Source organism: Drosophila willistoni (genome assembly GCF_018902025.1).
Source record: "Drosophila willistoni isolate 14030-0811.24 chromosome 2R unlocalized genomic scaffold, UCI_dwil_1.1 Seg167, whole genome shotgun sequence".
NCBI lineage: Eukaryota > Metazoa > Arthropoda > Insecta > Diptera > Drosophilidae > Drosophila > Drosophila willistoni.
The window spans coordinates 2,678,797-2,703,496 of NW_025814050.1; the positions used below are offsets into that span (position 1 = coordinate 2,678,797).

Here is a 24,700-nt window from a genome sequence, read left to right on the forward strand (position 1 = left end):
TTATTAGTAATGTTTCGTGAACGAGAAAGATAACGCAAAAATTTAATTTCTAGACTTAAATAGTGATAAAAGTTTTCAAAAAACAGAACTGAAAATAAAAAGTTATTTTAAACTGCAACTGAATAATACAAAATAGAAAATAATGGAAGGACATATATTATTAAAATCAAACAAAAAAACAAACAAATTACTTTTAGATTGTGAATTCAATTTTGCCAAAGAGGAAAAGAAATTAAATTTTTCTTGTAATTTTCAATGATGCAAATTCAAACCGTCTTAATCTTAGAGACTTGAAAAAAACAGAATTATGTAGGATCGCTGTATGGGCAGTCGTAAAGATGACTTCAAGTAAGAATCAGTATAGATAGAATATCGATAGGAAACGATATACGATGCATGAGGAGTAGAGACAAACGGAAGAGACAGTCTGAGAAGTAGAGTCTGTGGAGTAGAATGAGTCGGTAAAGTTGCGTCTCGAAGTGTCTGCGAAGAATAAAGGGAAACATTGTGAAGTACTTAATAATTTTTTCAATAAGCTAATAGACTAACATAATTCAATAAAGCTGATAAAATCAAAAACCAGTGTGTGTAAATTGAATATCCACAACTTTGAGACTTATCATGAAATTTCGTCCAGGATAAAGTTGAAGGTCCACACTAACATTAACTTTTGAATGGCTGCTTGTGCCAATTTAGGTATTAATCAATTTTAATTTCATTTCAAAAATTCATATAATTTTTTTCTTTTAGTTTTATTTATTAGAATAGAATAGTTTATACCAATATTAAAATTGTTTTCATTTTTAATTTCTTTTTGAATAACAAAAGATTTTTTTTTGATTATTTTTATTATACTTATAACTCAAAATCAATTATCTTTCTTGAAGAAAATCTACAAAAATCGATATATAATTATTATGGTTTAACTTTTTTAACATAACTTATAATGATTACAGTTTCTGGTTTAAAACCTAATCCATACAATACATAATATGCCCGCAATTAAAGCTAGGATAAAACGAATTTCGATTTCTAATCAAATTCATCTTCTTCAAAATTGATATATGTATCAACTTTTAAAGGTTTTCAGCATGGGTGGGAAATTGTTTGTAAAGTTTTTTGATTTCGTTACAATGCAAATGTCCGAATGGTTATAGGTAAAGATCTTTTGTGTAAAACTAAGCATGTCTCTTTGCCTTAAATTATATCATCCAATTTTTTAATAATTCAACCAAATGTTAAAATTTTTTTAATATATTTATATTTACGTATAATTTTAAAACGATTTTTCACAAATTCTAATTAAAACCAAAAACAAATAGCTAACTTTATGTATTAAATAATTGATTATGCTCTTTTCACTTTATCTTTGCAGTTCAGCTGGAAAAACACATGAAAAAGGCAATTCTAGCTTGGATCGTGCAAATTTGAAATTGCAATTTAATTAAAACCTCAAAGAATTCACTCACTAGAAAAATAAATGCATATATGTGCATAAATATATGAAAGAGCATTTCATTTTTATTCTGTTTTGCTGCAACATTTTGTCTTTTTTTTTTGCCCCCTGCTGTCCATTTTGTTTGTGTATTATTAAATGCCTCTTTGATGAAATATGAAATTCATAAAATTTATATAATATTCAGCTATAGTTGCATATATGTATGTACATATGTATGCGAAAAATGTATTAATTAAACCATAGACAAATATTTCAACCAGTCAAAAGTCAATTGGCCATGGCTACTCGAAAGCTGAGGTAAGAATATTTTTTGTGTTATTTTAAAAATATTTTCATACAATTACATTATATATATACATACCTACATACATATTTAAAGCAATATTTGGATGGGAGAGGGATATTAAATAAGAGAAACGGTTGGGGAAAGCATTTCAAATTTTTTTTCTCCTACACATTCAAAATATTTTGACAAGTTTTTCAATAATGCAATAAAGTTGCCAACACAGCCTCAAGGCTTCGGTAAGGATGGCAAGGACAATGTTGATGAAATGAAAATATTGCCCACAATTTGTTAGGACATGGCCCAGGCCCAGGACTCACTAACTCCGGTTGAGGGGATTCGTGTGCTCCATTTGCGGCTACTTGTTTATCTTTTTTCTTTTATTGAAGGGACGAAAGCGCAAAAAAAAAAAACATTTTTCAATAGACCAAGGCATAAACAAATAATAAAGAGAAGCAGAAGAAGAAGAAAAAGAAAGAAAAAAATACAGGAAAAAGAAAAAGTGCTCAACATTTCGCGACCCTGACAACGACCTTAAGGGGATCTCCACCTCATTTGTCACGGCGAGGTACGGAAGTGAAAGGCATTGCGAAAGAAAGCCAAACTTGACCCCAGGCCCATCCTTCGTCGCTCTCTCTTACTAGTTCTCACAATCTGCCTTGACCAAGACATATGGCTCGGCCGTAGCCACAGGCAAATCTCGGCCCTATCACACCGACAAAAAAAGCCCCCAAAACAAGAAAAAAACAAATTAAAGTTGTTCTTTAAGACACAAACCAACAAATCAATGTGAAAGCCAAAAGTGAAAAGGAAAAATCCTCCAACTGATGGCAGGACAATTTTTACAAGATTTACCTGACCAGCATAAGTAATCAGGCGATGGTGAAGGCTAAAACTCTCCGTCTGTGGACCTCGAATCGAATTCTAAACTGTCGTCTGAAAACGATTTGGACACAATACTCTTCGATAGGCAAAAGCCATGACCGTCATTCCAATTGCTCTTCTGCTCTTATACTCTCTTGTCCACCTAACGAAAAGTCGTTGTCTCTTTGGTTAAAGTGCTTTGGGCATCCCCAACCCCCCCCCCAAAAAAAAGTATGCCATAAAAAGGTAGACAAAAAATTAAAGCTACAGGAACACGTGCAAATTTCCTGACTTCTAGTCATATATGTAGGTAGGACTTGGGAGCCAACAATGGCAATCGATTAAGTATCCCCCATGTCTTTTTTTTGGTTCTTTCCTCATTAAAAAGCCTTAAAACTCTCAGGAACGGAAGTCATTGGAGGGCTATCAGAAGAAGACACGCTTCCGTTTCGACTTTGCTTCTCTCTGGCCTCGTCTCTGTGTCTACCTCTGGTCCGGGCTCTGGCACTGCTGCCGTTGCTTTTGCTGTTGTTGTACAGATTTACGTTCAAAAGTGCGTAAAAAGTAGAGTAGAGATTGTCACCGGGCCAATTGCTAGTGAAAAGCAAATGGAGGCGGAGGCCAAAAAAAAGAAAAGGAAAGAACTTCAAATGATTTATCGCTAGATAGTTGAGTTGAGCTCAAAAGCGAATAGCAAAGACAGGAAAACAGAGACAGCTATAAAGAGAGGAAAAGAGAGAAAGAGCTCAGCATAAGAAAGTTGCCTGGGCGCACAAATATTTATTTATAAAATTGTTATCCCTGCCCGGCTACGACGGCTATTGCCATTGCCATTGCTACTGCTACCGATTCAGCATCGACTTGGTCCTTGTCATCTCACCTCCTTGTGAATGCCGCACACCCGCCCACCGAGTCCTATGGCTGTTTTGTTTCGTTGTCCTTGCTCATTGCCAGGCATTCGCTCATTTTCAAATCGGATTTTATCAACTGAATGCCATTCTTGTGCAAATATCTTATCTCGCTCAGGATAATGGCAACTTTTTTCCCCCTTCTCTCCGCTGACTTGTGTTTTTTTTTTTTTTGTTTTGTTTTGTTGTAGCTCATCCACAGATTGGGTTTGGTTCATGCCAGGCTTTTGTATGGCTTTGGAATTATTTTGCAAAAAAAGAAGCGGAAATTGATTTTCCTTTTCTTTTTTCCCCTCTCCTCATTCTCATTGTATGAGATTTTGCTTTTCGTGTGGGATTTCGCGCGACACAATTTTCTGAGGGTATAAGAGAGAGTTACAGGATGAGTCTACTCATTTGGATTTTTTCGGATTCTCCAGCACAGAAGCTTCAGCCATGTGTAAGTGTAACATTATGGGTGAGCTCAGAGTCAGAGATCACTCAGATTTATAAAAATGCCTCTCTCTCTCTCTCTATGTGTTTGGGAACTTCAGCCAAGTGTGAGATAACCTCTTTGTTCGTTTTCCTTTTGACCTGGCCCAGTTTTAGGCCCATTTATTTTCACTGTACTGACCTCCTTGTAGGAGGCTGGTTGACTTGCTCGTATTTGACATTATGAATGATCAGCATAAATTTCGCGAGCAACCAGATGCAGCAGCTCCAGCTGCTGCTACGTGGAAAAAGAAGGAGGAAAAGAAAAGGCAAGGACGACAAAGAGATAACTAGAAAAGGACGACTGCTCGGTGTGTATGTATCAGTGTATATGTGTTTGTGTGTGTGTGTAAGTGTGTAGGTTTGAGCGGGGGCTCAGAAATTCATTTCATTTCATTTCCTTTGTACGTGAGTGAAATTTTTTATATAATAATTCTTTTTGGTCGTCGTCCTGTGCTTTGTCCTTCATGCATGAATATTCATGTCCAGCTTAAACCATGACTAACATTCCAAGTAGACTAAAAGAAAAAAGGAAAACTTAATGAGCTGGTTAAATTTTTAAGAAACTACATATTTCATTTTGGAGAATTTCCAATTTTCAAATTTATGTTCACTTCAAAGCCAAATCAAAACAAATTCCGTAAATTCTTGAACAAACTTTTGTCATAGCAAACAGAAATCCAAAAAACAAAAAAAAAAGCAAAAATAAATAAAACAGAAAACTAAACTTAATTCAGTTTACATAATATAGCTCATAAAACATTTTTCTCACATTCATTTCCTTCCGGTGCCCCTCACAACGAACTCTCCTCCTAACCAACATTCTGCTATTCCTGAAAAGAAAACTAGGCCACACTCCAGTGCTTTTCAAACACAATTTAAGGGCATAAACAATAAAAGCAAAAAAACTTCAAGCTAAATGGGAAGGGGGAAGGAAAAATAACTTGAAACTTGAATATTTACATATGAAACGAACGCGACACGAACAGATACTGGGACACACACACAAACACACACAAACACTTACACAAAAGACACAGACAGATACAGATATAGAGGAGTAAGGATAAGGCTAAGGATACGCCTGAGCGAGAGACAGTAGAGAGGGAAGGGGTGTAACGAAGTCGTCAGCAGACTAAACAGCACTAAATTAATTCTGCACAATTTGCATTAAAATATGCAAATAATAAAAAAAAAAAAAAGTAAAAACGAGTAGAGACAACGATTCGGACAGGGGGGAGATGGAGAGGGAGGGGTAAGACAGAAAAGAAGAAAGGGAAAACGTTTAGGGCACAAAGCAAAACTAAAACCATGGGGAGACATATTCCCAAAAGTAAGCGTTAAGCATATGTGTGCTTGAGTGGCTTCGGCTTTAGGGCGTTTGGAGCGGGAGAGACAACAGAACCAAGGAAAGGACCTTTTAAAATTTTAAAATACTAAAACGTTGCTGGTCCAAGGCAAGCCACCCATTCGAAGGGAGGACGGGCCGTCCTATCTACCGCAGCTCTCTACTCTCCGTTCGTCCCTTTGAAGAACCTTTTGCTGTTGGCGTTTGCTCTCGAAAATACATGACTTCAAGTTCGTTTATCGGGCATTTCGATTATGAAAGTGCTTCAAGAAAACCCACAGACCTAAACTACCTCGTCTCAGTTCCTTACCAGCCCCACAAAAATTGCATGTACGTAGTTGGTAGCAACAACAAAAACAACATCAGCCATATCACATAGCGGTATATTACAACCATGGGCGAAAATTCAGCTGGCTGCAAATTTGATTGTTCTTGGAAAATGCGCGCGTGCTTCATGCCGCCACACCGCCTCAGACCTCAAGCGCCCCCGAAAAGAAAACTGGCACCAAGAAGCTTCCTTCCCTCCGTGCTCTCATGACGCCAGGGCATTGGCGTCGGCATCCAATGAAGCATGAAACTTTAGCACACTTGCAACAGTTTTTTTTTGCCTGTTCTTCTTCTTCTACTACTACCACTACTTTTTCTTCCACTTCTTTTCCTGCATTTCCACTTGCATTTCCTATTCGACTTTTCTTCTTCGTCTTAGCTTTTTTTTCCATTTTGTGTGTTCTTGAAAAATATGTTAGCTGCGACTTTGGTAATCTGTTCTGTGGGCGAGAGACAGAGTGAAAGACAGAGTGAGACAGAAAGAGAGAGAGAGAGGGAGAGAGAGAGGGAGAGATAGAGAGAGAGAGAGAGAGATAGTATGAGTGGAATAATAGCGAATGCAAAAAAATGCGTGTACAGTGAAGTGGCAAGAAGCTGAACCAGCAACAACAACAATAACAGGGGCTCAAATGCAAAGCCTTGATGCACCGAGTAAACTAAATACATATGAAGAAAAAAGTTATTTAAAATACGCAAGAAAGTCCACTAAAATATAGAAATATAAGCTGTAACATCACAGTAAAGGATTTGGGCAACCAATCGACCATTGCTGACCTATCCTTTTAACACTTTTAACATTTTTGAATTCCAGACACGTTTTAATATCAACGGAAATGCTACGTCTAAATACGTAGGGTAATCCGGAAGTGAAAAAATTCTACCTACATATTTAGGAAATTTATCGTATTGTTAATTCAGCAAAATTTCAGAGTAAGAAGCAAGTCATCTTTAGCTATCCAAATTAAGGTTCAAAGTAGTTCTAAATAAACTTTAAGCTTACAAATTTTTAAAACAATTTTCTGTTGCGTAAGTTGAAGAATCTTTTAGCTTTTAGAATCTATTTACAAATACCAAATTCTTTAATATATTGAACATTGAAAAATGTAAAATGTATTTAGACATTTCTAAAAAAATAAACAAAATCCAAAAAGGGACATAAAATGCTGCCATCATCATTTTTCTACCATTATTTAAAAGTACTAAAATTCAATATTTTTAGGGAGAAATACAATGAAGAAAAGTTTATGTGTAAAAAATAATTGTAAACAAAGCTGAGTTTGTATATATTTTTGCACTAGATAGGTTTTTAAGGCTAATTTCATTAAGAATTTAAGAATTCTGTATAAGTAGCCGATAAGAAACCTTTTCAAAAAAAAAAATTGAAGGGCCAATTTTAAAAAATCATAAATCTAATAATAAAGCTTGACATTTCATCTAATGCTAACAATATTTAAAGTTTTTAATTCTCACACAACTCGCAGAATTTTTCAATTACAAGCAAATTATGTCTAAATCCATTATAATTAGTGGTTTATTATAAGAAATTAGTTTTCTTTTTTTTTATTAAACACTCAAAATTGTAATTTGCTTCCGAAGGTCTGCCTAAAAATATCCATGTACCAATCATGTTAAATCTTTGATTTACTATATTATTAATAAATCTGATGAGTTAAAGATTATTATTTCCATTGTCTACTTATAAGAGAATAAATTTTAAAAAATACGACTAGCCTATAATTAAATACTCAATTGAAAAAATAAACAAGTACAATATTTAAACCACTACCAAAAACTTGAACAAAGTCTTAAGCCAAAATTCAATTTAAAACCAGAGGGCCGGGGCTAACTTCGACCGCTTCAAAGTTTGTATACCCTTGCAACTTTTTTGGTAACTCTTTACTTTTCAAAGTGGAAAAACGTTCTATCTAAAAAGGCTAATGTTTGCGAAAGAACGGCCCACAATATAGGAAATAGCGAAGATATTGATCAAAGTCACTGTTTTCCACCGATCGTTCCTATGGAAGCTATATGATATAGTCACCCGATCTTGATCAAATTTGGCACAGTCGTTTATATGTGTAATTTACTTACCAATATTAAATTTCATGATAATAGCTCAGAAAATAACGAAGTTATTAAGAAAAGTCATATAGTGATCCGATCCGGCTGAATCCGAGATATACAACGCCTGCAGTATATACAAGCCTACATGTAAAATTTCAGCTCTGTAGCTCCAACGGTCTAGGAGGAGTTTGCGTTGATCCAGACGGACGGACAGACGGACGGACGGACGGACGGACGGACGGACGGACATGGCTATTTCAACTCGTCTCTTCGTGCTGATCAAGAATATATATACTTTATATGGTCGAAAATGCTTCCTTCTATGCGTTGCACACTTCTGACCAAAATTAATATACCCTTTTTGCAAGGGTATAAAAAGCAATTTCAAGTCCTTTAGATTCTCTAATTTATGCTATAACTAATGCGAAAAGCGAAATATGAGGAAATATAAGGCAAACGGCTGAAACTATAAAATATTAAAAGCTTAACTCAACGCAGAAACCGACAAATTTCAGAAAAACTAAGAAATCGGGGATTATTTTAGACACACACACACACACACACATGTCCTGCATGTGATGTATGTATTTCATATACATTGTACATACATATATTTATAATCACCAGACCTAACAGATTATACATATATTGCCATAGATCATGTCTCCCTTGCCTTAACTCTGATTTCAAATACTTTTGTATAAGATATGTGAGTGCATTAAGCCACCAGTCGTCGAATTGGGTGGGATTATAGCTAGCTGCTTTTGCTACATATCAACAGATTCCACAAAAAGTTCAAGTGCAGCTGATATATATGTATGTACATACATACATGTATAAAAAATCGATTTTTAATAAAAATACGGGAAAAAAAAGGAAGCAAGAAAACAAAATAAAACTCAACTCGGAAACGAAATCTGTAAGCATTTTGTTTGGCTATAAAATTAAAAACCAACAATATCGTATTGGTATTGGTGTGTGTGTGTGTGTGTGTGTGTCTGTGTGTGTTGGTGTATGCGTGTCTGTATACAATACCAGAAGGCAACTAAAGGTGGTCGCGGATATCAGGATGGGAGGAAGCAGAGTAAAGTTTCAGTTGAAATTTTAGATTGCTGGGCGAATTGTTTGTTGTTGTTATGCGAAGCCACACAAAAAAAAACCCGTGATTTTCTTTCTTTTTTTTGGTGTATTATATAAATAAATGTTTTGATTATGCTGCGTTCTTTTTTCCTCTATTTAGCATATAAAAATTGGGATATTGAGTTAATTACGGGGGAATGTGAAAAAATATAGATAAAGTCAGATTTTTCCAGCAATGGAAAAGACTTTACTTGTTAAAATAACAACAATGCAGTCAATTGGCATCAAAATGAGTTTTTATGGGATTTGCATATTCTGAATAGATATAGAGAAATGAATGTTAACAAAAGGCAACTGGAAATTGCCTGCAGTTTGCCGCAGTCTTTATTTTTCACTCACTCTGTCTCCATACCTCCTTCTCACTCTCTCTACTGTCTCTCTCCCACTCTCTCTCTTTAACAAACTCATTGTTTTTCACCCATATTGTTGCTTCAAATTTGCATTTGCATAATTTTCTTTTTTATGATATGCTATTGTTGTTGTTGTTGTTCTTATTCTCTTCTTAATTGTTAAAAACCCGAGCCAGTTAATAAAAACAGAACATATTTAATGCGCACAATTACTTTGCATACATTAAGGGGCACTGAAAGCGTTCATATGTATATGTATGTATGTGTGTTCATGTGCACAGGGACGTATCGTAAGGGCCAAAATTGTTAAGTCATATTAAAGATTAATCAAAACATTTAAATATTTTATCTCTTGCAAGTTGTTTTGCAGCGATGCTAACAAAAATTTTGTATTGGTATTTTTCAAGAGCCCCTTTTACAAGGCCCCAAGATATAGTCTTACCCGAATCGATCCTGTGTGGGCCTAGAAAAAATGACTGGCCTGAGATTTGTGCAAAGGGCCACCAGCTTTGTATCCGTATCCTGGTTCCTGCGGTTCCTTTACATAATAAAAGCGTAAACACGTTTTCACCATTGACCAAACCCATTACAATGGCGCCGCCTAAAAGTGCGCCGCCTCTAAGTGGCCATAGACGAAACAAGGCAACCGAATGGACGACGAAGTGAACGGCGGAATGGACGCAGGAACGAATAGTTGTATTCTCCATCATGTGGTGGTCACTTGCAAACGCGTGCCCTGTTCAAGTAAAATTGCTTTCGCCTTTTTGTTTTTTTTTTTTTTTTGGGTTTTCTTTTTGGTTTGTTTTATGAATTGTTTCAATCCTCATTTTGCCGAAGCTTTCTCCTTTGCCTAATGGGTGCATTGCCTTACGTCTCATAAGTTGTGGCTATTGATGGTGGGTGGGACGGTGAAGGTTCTGACCATAAAATGCAAAAGTTTTTCCCACAATAAAATTCTAGTACCATGAAGGAAATCATTTTGGTATGGCAACGTAACAATAAACACCGATATATGAATTCTCTTTAATTCTAGACATATTTTCGAATCTTTTACGAAATCTGACTTTAGTTGAGGGAAATATCTTAGCCAAAATCTTTCTTTATCTAAATCAAATCATCAAGTTCAAAACGTCTAAGCAAAAGTAAAGTGGTGATATGAATATTTTTTTAAGTAAATCTATTCTATTCTATTACAGAACTTTATAATCTTTCCTTTTATTTTAAAGAATGGGATTCTAATTTTCCCAATGTGATAGAAAGCAGTTTACAAATTTTTGGTTCATTTTGTTTCTTCAAAGGCTCTAAACAGTTGGAAAATGTATTTTCTTAACATTTATTCCATTTCATTTCAAAACCTCATTCCTTTAGAAGGAAGGCAAAATAGTTTACCACAAAACCAGACAATGGTTGAAAGCAAATTTGCAAATGTCCCCAATTATTTGAAAACTTTCTATTTGGCTTTAAATTTGTATTTTATATTCAAGCCTACTGTGAATAAAGAATTAAATTACTTAATGAAGAAGGAAAAATGTGAAATCAAATGCCGAATGAAATCTGACTGGGAAATGTTCAGTAGCCAATTTATTGCTGACAACATTTTTAGAAATGTAGTTTATTTTTTCCTCATGCATGAGTTTCAACAATTCAAGGCAATGTTACATTTTTTAGGTAACATACATGCACACACACACACACACACACACACACACACATACAAGAATGAAAAGTTAAGTCAAGCCAAGGCAAGGATTTAAGCTACTAACTTGGCAACACAGGAGCAGCACCAACAGCAACAACAACACTAACAACAAAACAACAGCAACAACCGACCAACAACTAAACCTTTTCGAAGAAATATCCGTACAAATTTTCACAATTAATATGCACTTCCTGTGCAGACGACTTGCAGCCTGTTCCAAATGCAACAGCAACAACTTGCAACAGTTTCACAGTGGGTGAAGTGTGTGTGTGAGTCAGAGAAAGGAAGAGAGAGAGAGAGAGTGAGACGGGTAAGGTGGCGGTAAGCGGTGGCATCTTTTTGAAGCACATACTCCTTAAGGGAGTTTCACATGTGAGTTCATTGCTGCCATTAATGAATACGTGTGTGCAGCAATAAAGCCATTTTTTATGGCTAAAAGTCACGTGAGAAACTATTTAGTACAGTTACACACAAACATATACACCTACACAAGCACACACACACACACACGTGCAGAACTGTAGGTACCCACAAACTATAGAAACCTGGTGCAACTTTGTGCCTGACACAGCCAAGACCAAGAAGAAAGAAAGAAGGAAAGAGAAAGAAAAAGTAGAAAGCCAACTTTCTTTTTACATACATAAATATAACCTATGTCTGAATGACTGTGCTTGTGTGAGTTGGAAACCCAAAACGAATCACTTCAACCTAAGGAAACAAAACAAAACTGTTCGATCCAAGTTGAATTCAGAATACCCTTAAGGATAATTTTCACTAACAGTAATACTATATCCAATCGTTGAATTTTTTGAAAGGAGTTATTTAATTATATAGAACATTTTGGCTATTTGTGCTAATTAAAGAGAATCTCTTTTTTTAATCATTTAAAATGTGTTGCCTACATTTTGGGGCTAATCAAAGAGATAGATTCTCATAAATATCTTTAATAAATATTAAGAGTCTAGGTTTAGATTAAAAAAAAGGAATAAACTAAGGGATCTAACTGAGAAAAAGTGAGGTTTCTTTATAAGACAACTTAAGCAACCAAGAGATTTTTTGGCGGTTCTTAAATTAATGCTTAAAATAACGTTGACTCGAAAACTGAAATTTCTTAAGGTCATAGCATATACAGATCTATCTTTATATTGAAAGTGACTTTCAATATAATAACATATGGATTTTTTTGAATGGATTTTTATGAAATATAAATTTATAAGAGATGAATTCCAATTTTAAGTAGAATAAAGTGGAAAAGAAATCGAATTGGAAAGCTAAGTCCATCTAAAAAAAATAAAACTCCAATCAATATATCTTATTCACCAGAATTCTTGATTCAGTCAAATTCGTATTTTTTTTGTATTTTTTGATTTTTAAATAAGTTTTTATTTCATCGTTTTAAACGGCTTTTGTTTTACATCTCTTACATACCGTTCAAAAATTTGGGTATACCTTTTTAGCTAGTTACAAAGAGTATGAAAAGTGAAAATATTCGCATTTATGACTAAAAGGGGCCTTTCCGTCCAAAAAGATATTTCAATATTGTTAAACTATTTCCGCAAAATTGAGAACTTTTTCGGTCCAAGAGCAGTTTTTGTGGACTGCAATCAAAGAGTGCCCCCCCTCAATGTCTACGCCCCTGGCAAATGGCACACATCTAGATTCTAGATAGAAATGTAAGGCATTTTGTGTGCTGGCTGAATTAATTTTTTGGCGTTTATCAACTTAGAAGGCAAATTGAAATCGTGTCGGCCGTTTCACGTTGGCATTCCTAACCCAGTTCCTTACTGACAGACCCAGCAATTGATGTCAGTACTTTGATGGTAGTAACATTTTACTCTTCTTTTTTTCGGGGTAGGAGGTGCAAAAAGTTTATTGTGTTTGAGAGCTGAAGTATGGACTTTTGACAGGCATTATATAGCCAAATGTACAAGCAAATGTTCTTCAACTACTTTGGCATATCAGCTAATTGATTTGCAAGTGGAACGCCAAAGTTTGAGTTTATTGAATGACACGCTAAGGGGACGGATATACATGTTGAAACTTTAGTTATTTTTAATTTAAAATAACCATTATCAGAGTGAAAACCCAATACGATCCCAAAAAATTATCTAATATTTTTCAAATTATGGTATAAAACGATAGTAAACTAATAGCTATTGAAAAAACAGAATTAATATTGTTCAAAATCTTTTTTATTCTCCTTTTTTCATATACAAAATAAACAAATATCATCAAAAGTATTTCTTTAAAGTTAATTAATGTGTGTTGTAGATCTTTTTCTTTCATATAAAAAACCATATAATAATAAATAAAAATATCTGAATCAGAATTACCTCAACAGTTTTACTTTTTAATATGTGGCATCTTTTTTCACGTATGTACATTTTCGCAAGGAAATGAAATCCATGAATATTTTTAACTTTCTTCACTTGTACATTACCAAAAATGAATTAATTTTCATTTGATTTCATTCATTTGGTCATAGCAGTCAGTCCAGTAGTTCAATTATTCGCGTATTCTGTCTGATTCAATGAAAAATCGAATGCTGCTCCATCCTCCTTGTACAATTCCACCTTTCACGATGAACCTACCAAATGTTTCGACGTCTGAACTGTCATCCACTTGTAATTACGTAATAAGGCAGAGAATGCTTTAAAGCCGCTTACCGCTAACAATCGCATGCTGTGTGTGCCCTTCTGTCTGTGTGTGTGTGTGTGTGTCTCCGTGCGAGTGTGGGACACGAATAAAATGTGAAAATAAAAAATAACATGTTATTGCACTTTTCTTTAAATAAGTGTAACTCCGTCGTCCACACAATGACAATAGCCGGAGAAGGCCCTGATAAAAGTCGGCGCATTTGCGGTCGTCGAGAAAAACGTACGGAGACCAATGTATGTATAGCGCGGCAACCCAGCACCCACCCGTAAGAAGAAATGCAATTTCAAACCACAAAAATAATTAAAAACTTTACGCCATGTCACATCTGTATATGTGTGCACATTCATGTGTGTGCGGGTGTCTTTGTCAGTGTGTGTGGCATTAAGTCCTTCTGAGTCCTTCTCCCTTTGGATCTTTTGGAGTTGAAAATCAAAGGCAAAAGTCTGATGGACTTATCAATCGAAAAGGTCTTAAATGCCTGCAACAACATTTAATGAAATTGTCTCCTCCTCTGTTTCCGAGGACATGAACAAGAACAAATGCAAACCCAATGGTCATGGCTACCACCTGGTTAAAGGTGGAAAGACAAAGTCTTTGCAGATATCCTTGATTTTTTTCGGTTTTTTTTTTTTTTTTGGTTGATTTTCTTTTTTGCCGCAATGTTTGCCAAGCGTAAAAGCCAAAAAGTTTACGCAACATCGCGCACCACTTGGCAAAGGTAGACCATGGCAAAATAAAAAGAAACAAAAAAAAACAGAATGGAGAGAAAATAACAGGTAAAAGTTTGCTTTTTCCTTTTTTTTTAAAAGATCTCTCTTTCTTCCACCTTCTATCTCTCTTTCTCTCACTCTCTCTCTCTTTCTCTGTTTTACGTTCTGTCTTTTTGTTGTTTGGGGACCAACATGCTCTTAACCCATTATGGGTCCAAAAAAAGGCTTCAAACGGTTAGCTGTTTGATTTTCGGGACCAATTCACATCAAAAGTTTATTTAACTGTTTTTGTTTTCACAATCAGCTTAAATTAGTCTTTGATTTTTAAGAAGATGACGCAAATCGCTGTCAATACAAGGGCAACTCTTTGGAGAGTGTAAGGATCAGTTGTCCTTTGTGTTGAAAATTCTTGGCCAGTTCTCAATGTTGTTCTTAAAACCTTTAGTTGAATTTGAAAGACATTATATCTGGATTAATTTAAAACATTGATTATGCGTATTCTTGAGACGTTCAGAAGGCTGCCAGTCTGTTTTTATGACAGCTATTTGTTATTATGTAATTATATGTTAAATTAAATGTTACTATATCTCAATAAGGCAAATGAAATTTACATAAATCATAAGTTCATTCCAAATTAATATTATTATACGTGATATGTTTCCGTTTGTCCGTATGAACACCTAGATCTCGGAGACTATAAGAGCCAGAGTCATCAAATTTGGTACTTAGACTCCTGTCGTATCTACGTTGATTAAGTAGAGGCATCCAATTTGGTATGTATACTCGCTAAGAAAGCACGAAGATATTAATTGTTCGACAATTTTGCCATGCCCACTTCCGCCCCCCAAAATTTAAACAAAACTGATTTCCCGAGAAACTAAACCAACTAGAGACATCAAATTTTGCTCACATAGTCATTTAGATAGAGCGCAGATTGCACCTTCGCCCATGGTAAAACCAAGACGACTTACTTCATTTCTAACAAAAATTGTGTTGAGTGAGATCGGTTAACCGCAAAAGTTTGACAAACTTTAGGGCTTGACAGTTGTCCAATCGAATCTACAATTGAACAATCGGATCTCACTCCGATTGATTTGACATTCTCCATGCCTTGTCCAACTTTTCTTTCTTTCCCATAAGGCAAATCAGGTATCTTTAATTTCCAAGCAAATGCTGTAGAAAAGGGCAAACATAGAAGAATCTAAAAGTTCCCTTTAAAGACTACAACATTTCTGTTATACAATACATACCCCTCATAATTTAAAAGTTATTTCTAATAATTATCGGATTAGGTTAATAAAAAAAAGAAGTGAAATGGTTCTATATAATTATTTGACGTTATAACAATATGATACTAGAAAGAATTTGCAAATTTTCTCGACCGCTTCTGTGAAATGTTTCTGCATGGGTTAAAAAGTCACTCGAAGCCGTCTTTAATGAACACGGAATTTCTATTTACTCTTGGCTGTCTGTGCCAGTATGTCTCTCACTTTGTACGAGAATGCGAGTCCGAGTCCGAGACCAACTCCGAGACCGAGACCGAGTCAACGTCCAAGTTTTTCCTCTTAGGCTGCGGCTCGTAAAAAACATTTGCGCAATGTCAACAAATTTGCGCGCTTATTAGATTTTCGTGGTTGCACACAATTTCGCCAACTAAGACCGCCGCAGAGAGATAAAGTGCAGTCTGTGAAAATATGAATAAAATAACGAAAACTTTTCCAACGGCTCACAGAACTGGATGCAAAGGGACGGTGGACGGTGGGTTACTGCATGCTGCGCTTTCGTTTGCGGTTGACCAGAACCCCGAAACCAGAAAGAACTCCCAACTTCAAAACTAAGGGCGGTGGCATCGGCGCAGGGTTACACCCACTTCGCGACGGTCACGGTCGCCGGTTTTGCTAATGAGTTTTGTTGTCAGTTCTTGCTGGTCAAGCAAAAATTGGAAGGCGAGTCCTATGCTCCTCATTTCACTCTTTCGAATTTTCCCAAAATATTTTTTTGTTCTTCTGTCCATATCCCTACATGAATTTATGCGATGAAATGGAGGAGTCCGGAGTGTTGTAGAGTAAAGAGTAGTCCTTTATATATATATGTGTGTTTGTGTGTGTGGAAAAGTTAATATTTGCTGCATAAATTCCAGGACTTTGGAATTTTCTGCGCTTGTTCTCGTCGTTTTTGTTTTTGCAGAAATTATGAAAATGCAGGCCACCAGAGCCAACCATGACACGCCCACTACTGCCAAGCTCATGGTCACCACTCGACTCTCTGGCTCTGGGCTTCACATACAAAAAATATTAATTACTTTTTGCGTTTTTAGAGCTCTCAGCTTTTGTGCTTGGAATTTAAATGAGAGCCGGAGAGCCAGATTTCAGTTAATTTTTCGTCTTCATATTTTTTTTCTTTTTATTTCTCTTTATTTCCACAATAAATATTTTCATAATATGTTTAAGTATTAAAACAGTTTTTGAGAAGTTTTAACGATTTAGTCATAGATTGAGCATCATAAATGAAATTAAATGACTGAAAAAAGGTTCATGGCAACCAAAAATGAATATCTAATGGAAGTTTCGTTATATTAAATCGACTGATCGAAGGAAACGATTAATAAATTTAGCTTTTAATAGGTTTTTTCTATAAATAATTAATACTTTCAAGCAAAATGTTTTTCAGAAGACTTTAGGTAATTTTATAAAATATTTATTTAGTTTTGGCACTTATATTAGAATTTGGGGTTCAAACTTGCCTGTTGGGCAATATCAGGAACGTCTCCAGGGGTGTGGTTCATGAGTTTCGAATCCTCACCTAAATTTCATACTCCGTTCAGACATGGCCTAATCATATAAACTTACACAATCTTATAGATTTTTTCTTTATTATCGATTTTGTAAAATTAAATTCATTAAGACTTATGTATATGTCATAGATGTATTTTAATTTGAGTTTTCTAACCTTTGCAATATATTTAGTATCAAATTAAATTTCGTAATATTAAAGACAATTATGCAATAATAGCCTCTGAGTGTCTAACATTTGTGCTTATCGATAAGTACTTTAAGGTTCTCGTGGAATATTATCAATTAGAGAACTGCATGAATGATAGAAAAATCAATTCGAGTTAACAATATTCAAACCCTAATGAATGAATTTGAATGAGTTTAAAAATCGACTTCAAGTGAATGAGTGTGCTGACGTAGAGCTCAGTCGTACAACATTCAAACGAATTTTAATAGCCCTCATTTGACTATTATTTTCCCCTACATTTTTGATAAAATTATTAGTTGTTGTTGCTTTAAAATGTCCCAATAAAAATAAGACGGTTCGAATAATTCGATTGGCTTAGTACATTTCGTTGCTTTGAAACTCAATTCATTGCCTTTCATTGAACAGAGTAAAGTTTTTTTTCATTTTATTGTGTAGTTGTCACTCATTTTGTCACGTCTTCATTCGACTATAAATTTTTTCTCTATTGCCAATCCAACAAAAAAGTTTGTTTAAAAATTCCAAGAGATCTTCATATGTTAATATAACGAGATCGAAAGTTGAATTCTACTATTAAGTTTTCTTCGGGAACTTACAAAAATTATTACGAAAAACTGTCCATTAATTTAAACCCCTTCGAACCACTAATAGACTTTAATCAAAGTCAATATATAATTCAATAAAGTTAAGGATATTCTGAATTTATTTCAAAAGTGCTATTGTAACTGTATATATTTTGAAATGAAAATTGTGTTCAGTCGGATGATAAAACGAGTGATCATTTCAATAAACTCCCAATAATCGGTATGTGCAAAAAGTAGCCTAGAACATGCATAAATAAAAATGAATCGAAATGCGTGCCAGAGCGTCAACCGTTAGCATATATTCAAAATGCAAACAAAAGAAATGACAAAGTGACAAACAGAAATCGGTCCGAAATTATCCGCACATAACCACCGTAAACGTAACAGTAACAACACACAAAACATACACAGATCCGCACCCACAAATATAGAACGTATATATGTATAGAAGCAAATGGCAATCCAAACCAATTCTAGCGAGCTGCGTTTACAAAACAAACATAGAATTTGAGCTTACTGGTTGTCGAATGGATGAAGGGATGGGATGTGGCACACACAAATATGACACTCAATTGTTTTTCATGCCGGACGATGAGCAAATCGTATCAACCTGGATGGGTTGAACACGGTTGGCAACGGAGTGGGACAACGACAGATTCGAATTTCATTTCACACATTTTGTTTTCGCTTTGTTTCGGCTTGTCATTTACATACCCTGCAACCAGTTTGAGGAATGGGTATACCCCATAAGGTGTTCCTAATTCAAACAAATCGATGTCTCTTACTTAATAAAGTTCACTTTTTCTTAGGAGTCATATGCCACAAACTTATGATAATAGTATTTAAAACTTGTCGTAAATGAATAAAGTATTAATAGAATATTGAAACACGCTGGTCTCCTTTCTTAATGTTAGCCTTATGGTTTAAAAACTATTTAAAAAAGCATTATTTTCCAAAATAAAATTTCGTTTACCTGATTTCGGCTTACTACTTCGTATAGTTATATGATAAGTGACAAATAAAATCGATTTTAAACCATCGACATCAACAAAAAACATCGGAAACAAGATGTCACCAGTAACCTATACAGTGGAATTCTGACTAAATATTTATTTAGTTCTAAAGATTAACAATATTTACAGTTTGTATTTGAATTCACTGTTTAATGAAATTACGTCTAAAATGAATAGTGAATGTATGATTTAATCAAGTTAAGCATAGATAAAATCCACTTCTATGTAAATAGGTATCCCAAAGTCGATGTTCCGAAACGGCCATGGTATTTTCATCTCAGTGGTATGTGGCGATTTAAATTTACAGAGGAATATGCAAAACTAGAATTTGTTTACATATATTTCGTGAATGATTTTTCGTATTGACCTCTTTCAAATTGGTGGTTAAAACTCCAGCAAAGGTAATGACTTGAAAATGATTTTCGAATTTATTGAAATTTTATTAGTTTTATTGGCCTTTGGTCTGAACTTTTTGTTAGTTTATACAAATCCTGTGTAAAAAATAAAACCTATATATCACTTTGGTGTCACTGTGAAACTGACATAAAAGTTTCACATAAAGTTAAATTTACTTGGGGCCATGTACCGACATTTATGAGCTTAAATTACGTCAAAGTTTCATATTCATCAAAATAATTTGCAAAGTAGATGCGCCATGGAAACTTATGCATCAGCTTAAAGCGGTTGAATATTAAATAATGCATTATGTGCTGGCATATAGAATTATATTTATTAATTACATTTTTATGGAGAAATCATCTTCTCTTTGAAATTCCCTTTCCCATCGTAATTTGTAATCGATATCACCGCTTTTATCCATATCAATTGGCTTCGTATTCAGTTCCTTATAACGATATAATACTGGCAATATAAATTGAATAGCCCGCCTCGTATGACGCGGTTGCGTTGAGAACATCACATATACAAATCCGGTGGGAAATATGGCCAACTTTATTTGCCATTCGTCCATCCAATAGGTTAAGAATGTTTTCTTTGAACTAAATGAGGTACGTGAATAGCAGCCCGAGTGCAATTGCTTTAGGTTCACATGGAAAGGCATTGAAAATGTGGCATTTACCACATTGTACTTGGGATTGCGCAATAATGGCTTATACTCAAAGTCCTCGAGATGGTGTATGAACCTTCGTAGACCAGTGTGGGCACTCTCTCGACTATAGCCGTGGGCGTAGATATTACCATTAGCATAGACCTTCAAACTGCCAACTGGAAAAGTGCGTTTGATGAATAAAGCGGAATGTTGATCCGGATCATATTTGGCATTGGGTATTATTACATTCAATTCAGGTAGATTGAATTCACATTTTGTATTGACAAAGCATACAAAAGGACTGTGGATAGAAATAAGATTATTAACTAGTTACTGTAAGATAACATAGCTGGATTGTTATCTTACCGATAGAGTATATTCAAATATTTCTCAATTTTTGCCAACTTGGAAATATCTTGGAAAATGTTTAATATTTCGAAGTCAGTAGGCACGTCAGCATTTTCTCGAGGCATTGTCACACTAACCATCTCCACGTCGCTGCTGTCATCAGATAAAGCCAAGTCGATAATTAAGTTGTCCGATGTCTTTGGAACACTGTTTGACATTTTAGCTCGTTTGGCTGGACGATCTACCTTAGGCCGCTGGGTAAGTCGATCTGTAAGAGACACCTCGTCACTTTTCTTCCTAAAAGAAAACATTTTTCTCTTGTAGTGATATCCCTCGGTTCTTGGAAATTTTACATTTCCATGGTATCACATCCCCATACCTTTGTGAACTTAGTCTCACCTGGTCTTTGCCATAATAATTTAATTTTTTTGATTCATAAACTTTTTAAGCCTGTCACCGTGACATTGTGACCAAATTAAATTAGTTTAACAATAATGATTGACATAATTTTAATACACTGCATTTTTGGACCAAACGAAATTGAATGGAAACATCCCAAACAGCTGGACATAATGTGATTAACAGCATATTTGAAACACTTGGAATGAGACAAACTCAATCAATTTAGCTGATTGGATTCCATATTGTTTTTCTTACTTAAAATTTATAATCGCCACTATCTATCGAACTCTTGTCTCACAGAGTAAATTAAAACAATGAACTTTTCTATTAAAACTTGGAAAATCCTCATGCCAACCAAAGCAAACAATCAAAATATCATTCAAATTCAAATCGCAAAAATTGCATAATTGAAACCCCCATTGAAGTCCATTAATAACTTTATGCATCTAGCACAATTCAAACACACTCATATTTTGCGGAGGCGAATTGTATGAGAGACGAAAAGTGGAGTAGCAGGGAAAGGGTTGGTTGACGTTAGCTCATCAAACCCGAAAAACCACTTTGCTCAACTCTTTTCAAAGTGCATACATCATCAACGCTAAGCTAAGCCAAAACAAAAAAGCAATGCAAAAAAAAAGGAGCAAAATGAACGATGGAGCTAAGGGCCGGCTACCGGGAACGGTAGCGTGGGAGTGGGAGTTGAGTAGAGGAAATCAGACTGGGTGGATATGATGATGGTGGCAAGGTTGGTGAAAAACTTTTGTGCAATGTTGATTTTTCCGCAAGAGTCGTTTTTTTGTGCCTTCGCTGGACCTGGTCGTCGTATGGTAAAGGGTGAGGTTGGCTTTGTGGGTGGTTTGGCTCGTTCTGATGGTCGGTCGGTGACTGAACGGAAGGAATGCCGCAAGCACTTTATAAAACCCGCAGCTCAGCAAAAGTCTTTCAATAATAATAATATTGGGGCGCAAGAACGACAACAACAGTGAAAGAAGAAAGAAAAGAGAAACCCGAAATGGGCAAAAGTGCAGTAGAATATGAACATGTAGATGAACATTCATATAAATAAATCATATGTGCCAGAGTAGTGGAATTAAATGCATATACACACCACTTTTAATGTTAAATTTTCTCCTAATTCTTCGATCATTTTTCGATTATTACAGTCTATGTTCCTACAATGAGTGCTCACTAAGATTAATTCATCAACGGCATCCTTTGTTTTAAAGTCAATTATCCGTTTAACGAGGAGAAAACAAATACAAAACCAATTTCATTATATTATTTCAATTTAACAATTGTGCATTAACAAACACTGCGGGTTATTCCAGCATTTTCTATTTCAAAATTGCTAACCAACACTGGCCGAACATTTTCGCCTGCTTTATGGAGTGGGAGTCAATCCTTTCATACATACATACATATGTACATATGGATGGATATGTAGGTGTATTGTGACAGTTACCATGAATCATTTTCTTTGCTTAAAAAAAAGAAGGTAGAGAACAAAATGGACAAATTGTGTAAATCACAGCCTTGACTTCATGCTAAAAACCCTTGCCCTCTAGTGACCCCCTAAAAACACACACCCCATTCGGCCGTGCTTTTCTTCCTGACATGGCAATGGCCCTGATGGCATTGGGAGTGGTTCGGGAAACGATGTTGCTGTTGGCGCTACTCCTGCTGCTCCTGCTATAGCTGATGATGATGACAAACAAAACAATAGAATCAAAGCGGTTAATGGCTTTTGTGTGTAAAATGAATGAATGCGGTAACCGTTTCCTGCTTTCATTTGCAGCGTCATTTGCCTCCAACTCCACAAACTCACCCACCCTGTCCCCCACCACCACCGTCCTGCATCACCATTCCACACATGGATGATGATTGGTTTGTGTAATGCGGTAAGGGAATGCAGAGTTGGTGGGAGAAGTCAAAAGGGAAAATCACACCGTTGCCGTTACGGTATGCTAATCGATAAATGGTTCCAATGGCCTATGGCCATGGCAACTCCATCTGATTGTGAGTGGATTATATAGTCAGAATGCAATTCTAATGCCATTTTGGTAATTAGAGGAGTAAAGACCAGCAAAATCCATTGATACGGTTAAGCCTTAGTACGTCGATTAATCTTTAATTTGATTTTGCTTACCTAATTTAAATCAACCTTTCACTCTCGACCATAAATGATAACTGAAAAGTTTCATTATTTTTTTTATTGACAAAAACGCACATTCTACTTTTGTTTAAACTGAAACTTCCATTCAAGTAGACATAAACAAATTTTCGAGAGTTCAAATTATTTATTTATTTATCTTGCACCCTATAGTTTTAATGGAACTGGGTAGATAAGCAACTGATCGAGAGTTTGAAAGATTTTTATTTATTTATATATTTGCCAGTAAAGGGTACCCTAAGAATAATTCGTATCTCTAAAATGATTACTTATAATTTGAAACCGCAATTGTGACCGAATAATTTATACTTAATGGGCAAATTCTACACTATACCAACTCAATTTCGTACCATTAGTCAATTTTTAGAATCAGGTCAAGTAGTTATAGTGTTCATGTAATTATCTTATTGTTGCATTAACCTACATTAAATCCAATCTCATTACATAAGTTCGAATTCATCACTTCTAAAACGTTAAAACTGATAAATACATAGGAATGAAGAGACTTTTGCAGTCATTGGTAGTATGAGGGTATCAATTGCAATGGAGATAACTGATTTGCTTATAATCATGTGTTAAATGAGTTAAATAAGTTTCGTTTTTCATTAAGTCGTAGCTGTATTTAAAGAGAAGTTATAGCACTTCGAAGTCTGATTTTTCAAAGGGTGCCAATACATTTTTAACACACTGGCAGTCACTGATTAACCTTTAAAATTGCAAAAGTTCTTCACAAACTTAAGGAATTTAGTGATAGGTTACGGAAGGTTGTAAGTTGCTCTTTTATTATTTCACTACTGTTTTTTGTGACTATATCTCAAAAGTTTTCCTTTGCTCAAACTAGACAAAATTGAAATATTTGACTCATAATCAAAAAAAAAATGGTTTTTCTAATCCAATGGCCAGAATTAGTTCTGCCGAGTTTTGTAATTTTCTTTGACAGTATACATAAGTCATTAAAAAAATTTAAATTATAACTAAATATAAAAACCAGAGGGCCGGGGCTAACTTCGACCGCGTCAAAGTTTGTATACCCTTGCAACTTTTATGGTAACTCTTTCCTTACCTATGGCAATCAAAGTGGAAAAATGTTCAAGCTAAAAAGGCTAATGTTTGCGAAAGAACGGCCAACAATCTTAGCATAGGAAAAAACTAAGATATTGATCAAAGTCACTGTTTTCCACCGATCGTTCCTATGGGAGCTATATGATATAGGAACCCGATCCTTATGAAATTCGGCACAGTCGTTTATATGTGTAATTAACTAACCAATATTAAATTTCATGACAATAGCTCAGAAAATAACGAAGTTATTAAGAAAAGTCACTGTTCGTGACTTTGGCATTTGTATGGGAGCTACATGATATAGTGATCCGATCCGAGATTTACAACGCCTGCAGTAAATACAAGCCTACATGCAAAATTTCACCTCTGTAGCTCCAACGGTCTAGGAGGAGTTTGCGTTGATTCAGACGGATGGACAGACGGACGGACGGACGGACATGGCTATTTGAACTCGTCTCGTCGTACTGATCAAGAATATATATACACACTTCTGACCAAAATTAATATACCCTTTTTGCAAGGGTATAAAAAAGAACAGCTAATGGTGTCCCTATGAATATCAGTTTAATTTTCCATGACAGCTATTGGATTTCACAGTCATTCGATTATGGTCAGATTTGGCAGAATAACTGTTCTGTAATTTATTAAGACTCTATTTCCAAAGGATAGTTCTCTCAGATTCGACTCAGACTCTAGTGTCAGATTCGGTTGATTCCGATACATACAATGTCTCCTGCAGTGTATGGAAACCTAAATACATTATTATATCAATATCACTTAAATTACTTAAAACTTACTTTAAATTTGGATACC

At 35.1% G+C, this 24,700-nt stretch overlaps 2 protein-coding genes across 5 annotated transcripts in view; one reads left to right on the forward strand and one right to left on the reverse strand.

Moving 5' to 3' along the window:
* Window positions 1-1,705: 1,705 nt before the first annotated feature.
* Window positions 1,706-24,700, forward strand: part of LOC6644327 (protein O-mannosyl-transferase TMTC1) — a 53,944-nt gene continuing 30,949 nt past the window's right edge. For 2 of the 3 annotated variants that reach the window (XM_002066550.4, XM_023176635.1), the window contains exon 1: window positions 1,706-1,756. In XM_002066550.4, the coding sequence (XP_002066586.2) occupies window positions 1,737-1,756 (20 nt within the window). In that variant the 5' untranslated portion in view covers window positions 1,706-1,736. Of the gene's footprint in view, window positions 1,757-20,447; window positions 20,512-24,700 lie in introns of those variants that run through there. The other variant, XM_047010762.1, reaches the window with a different exon arrangement.
* On the reverse strand, window positions 19,531-20,909 carry LOC124460253. Of its 2 annotated transcripts, none has more exons than XM_047010763.1 (3): window positions 20,653-20,909; window positions 20,272-20,550; window positions 19,531-20,206 (listed from the first exon to the last, which is right to left on the reverse strand). In XM_047010763.1, exons 1-3 carry the CDS (start codon window positions 20,664-20,666, stop codon window positions 19,594-19,596), a joined length of 906 nt encoding a protein of 301 aa, XP_046866719.1. In that variant the 5' UTR covers window positions 20,667-20,909; the 3' UTR covers window positions 19,531-19,593. The 2 variants fall into 2 exon arrangements, with proteins under 2 accessions (XP_046866719.1, XP_046866720.1); XM_047010764.1 differs by having other exon boundaries at window positions 19,535-20,206; window positions 20,272-20,521; window positions 20,653-20,908.

What these genes read in the sequence shown, in the direction of transcription:
- LOC124460253 (XM_047010763.1), bottom strand. An exon ending in TATTTGAATATACTCTATCG is followed by an intron (nt 20,207 to 20,271) that starts GTAAGATAACAA and finishes TTCTATCCACAG; the next exon opens with TCCTTTTGTATGCTTTGTCA.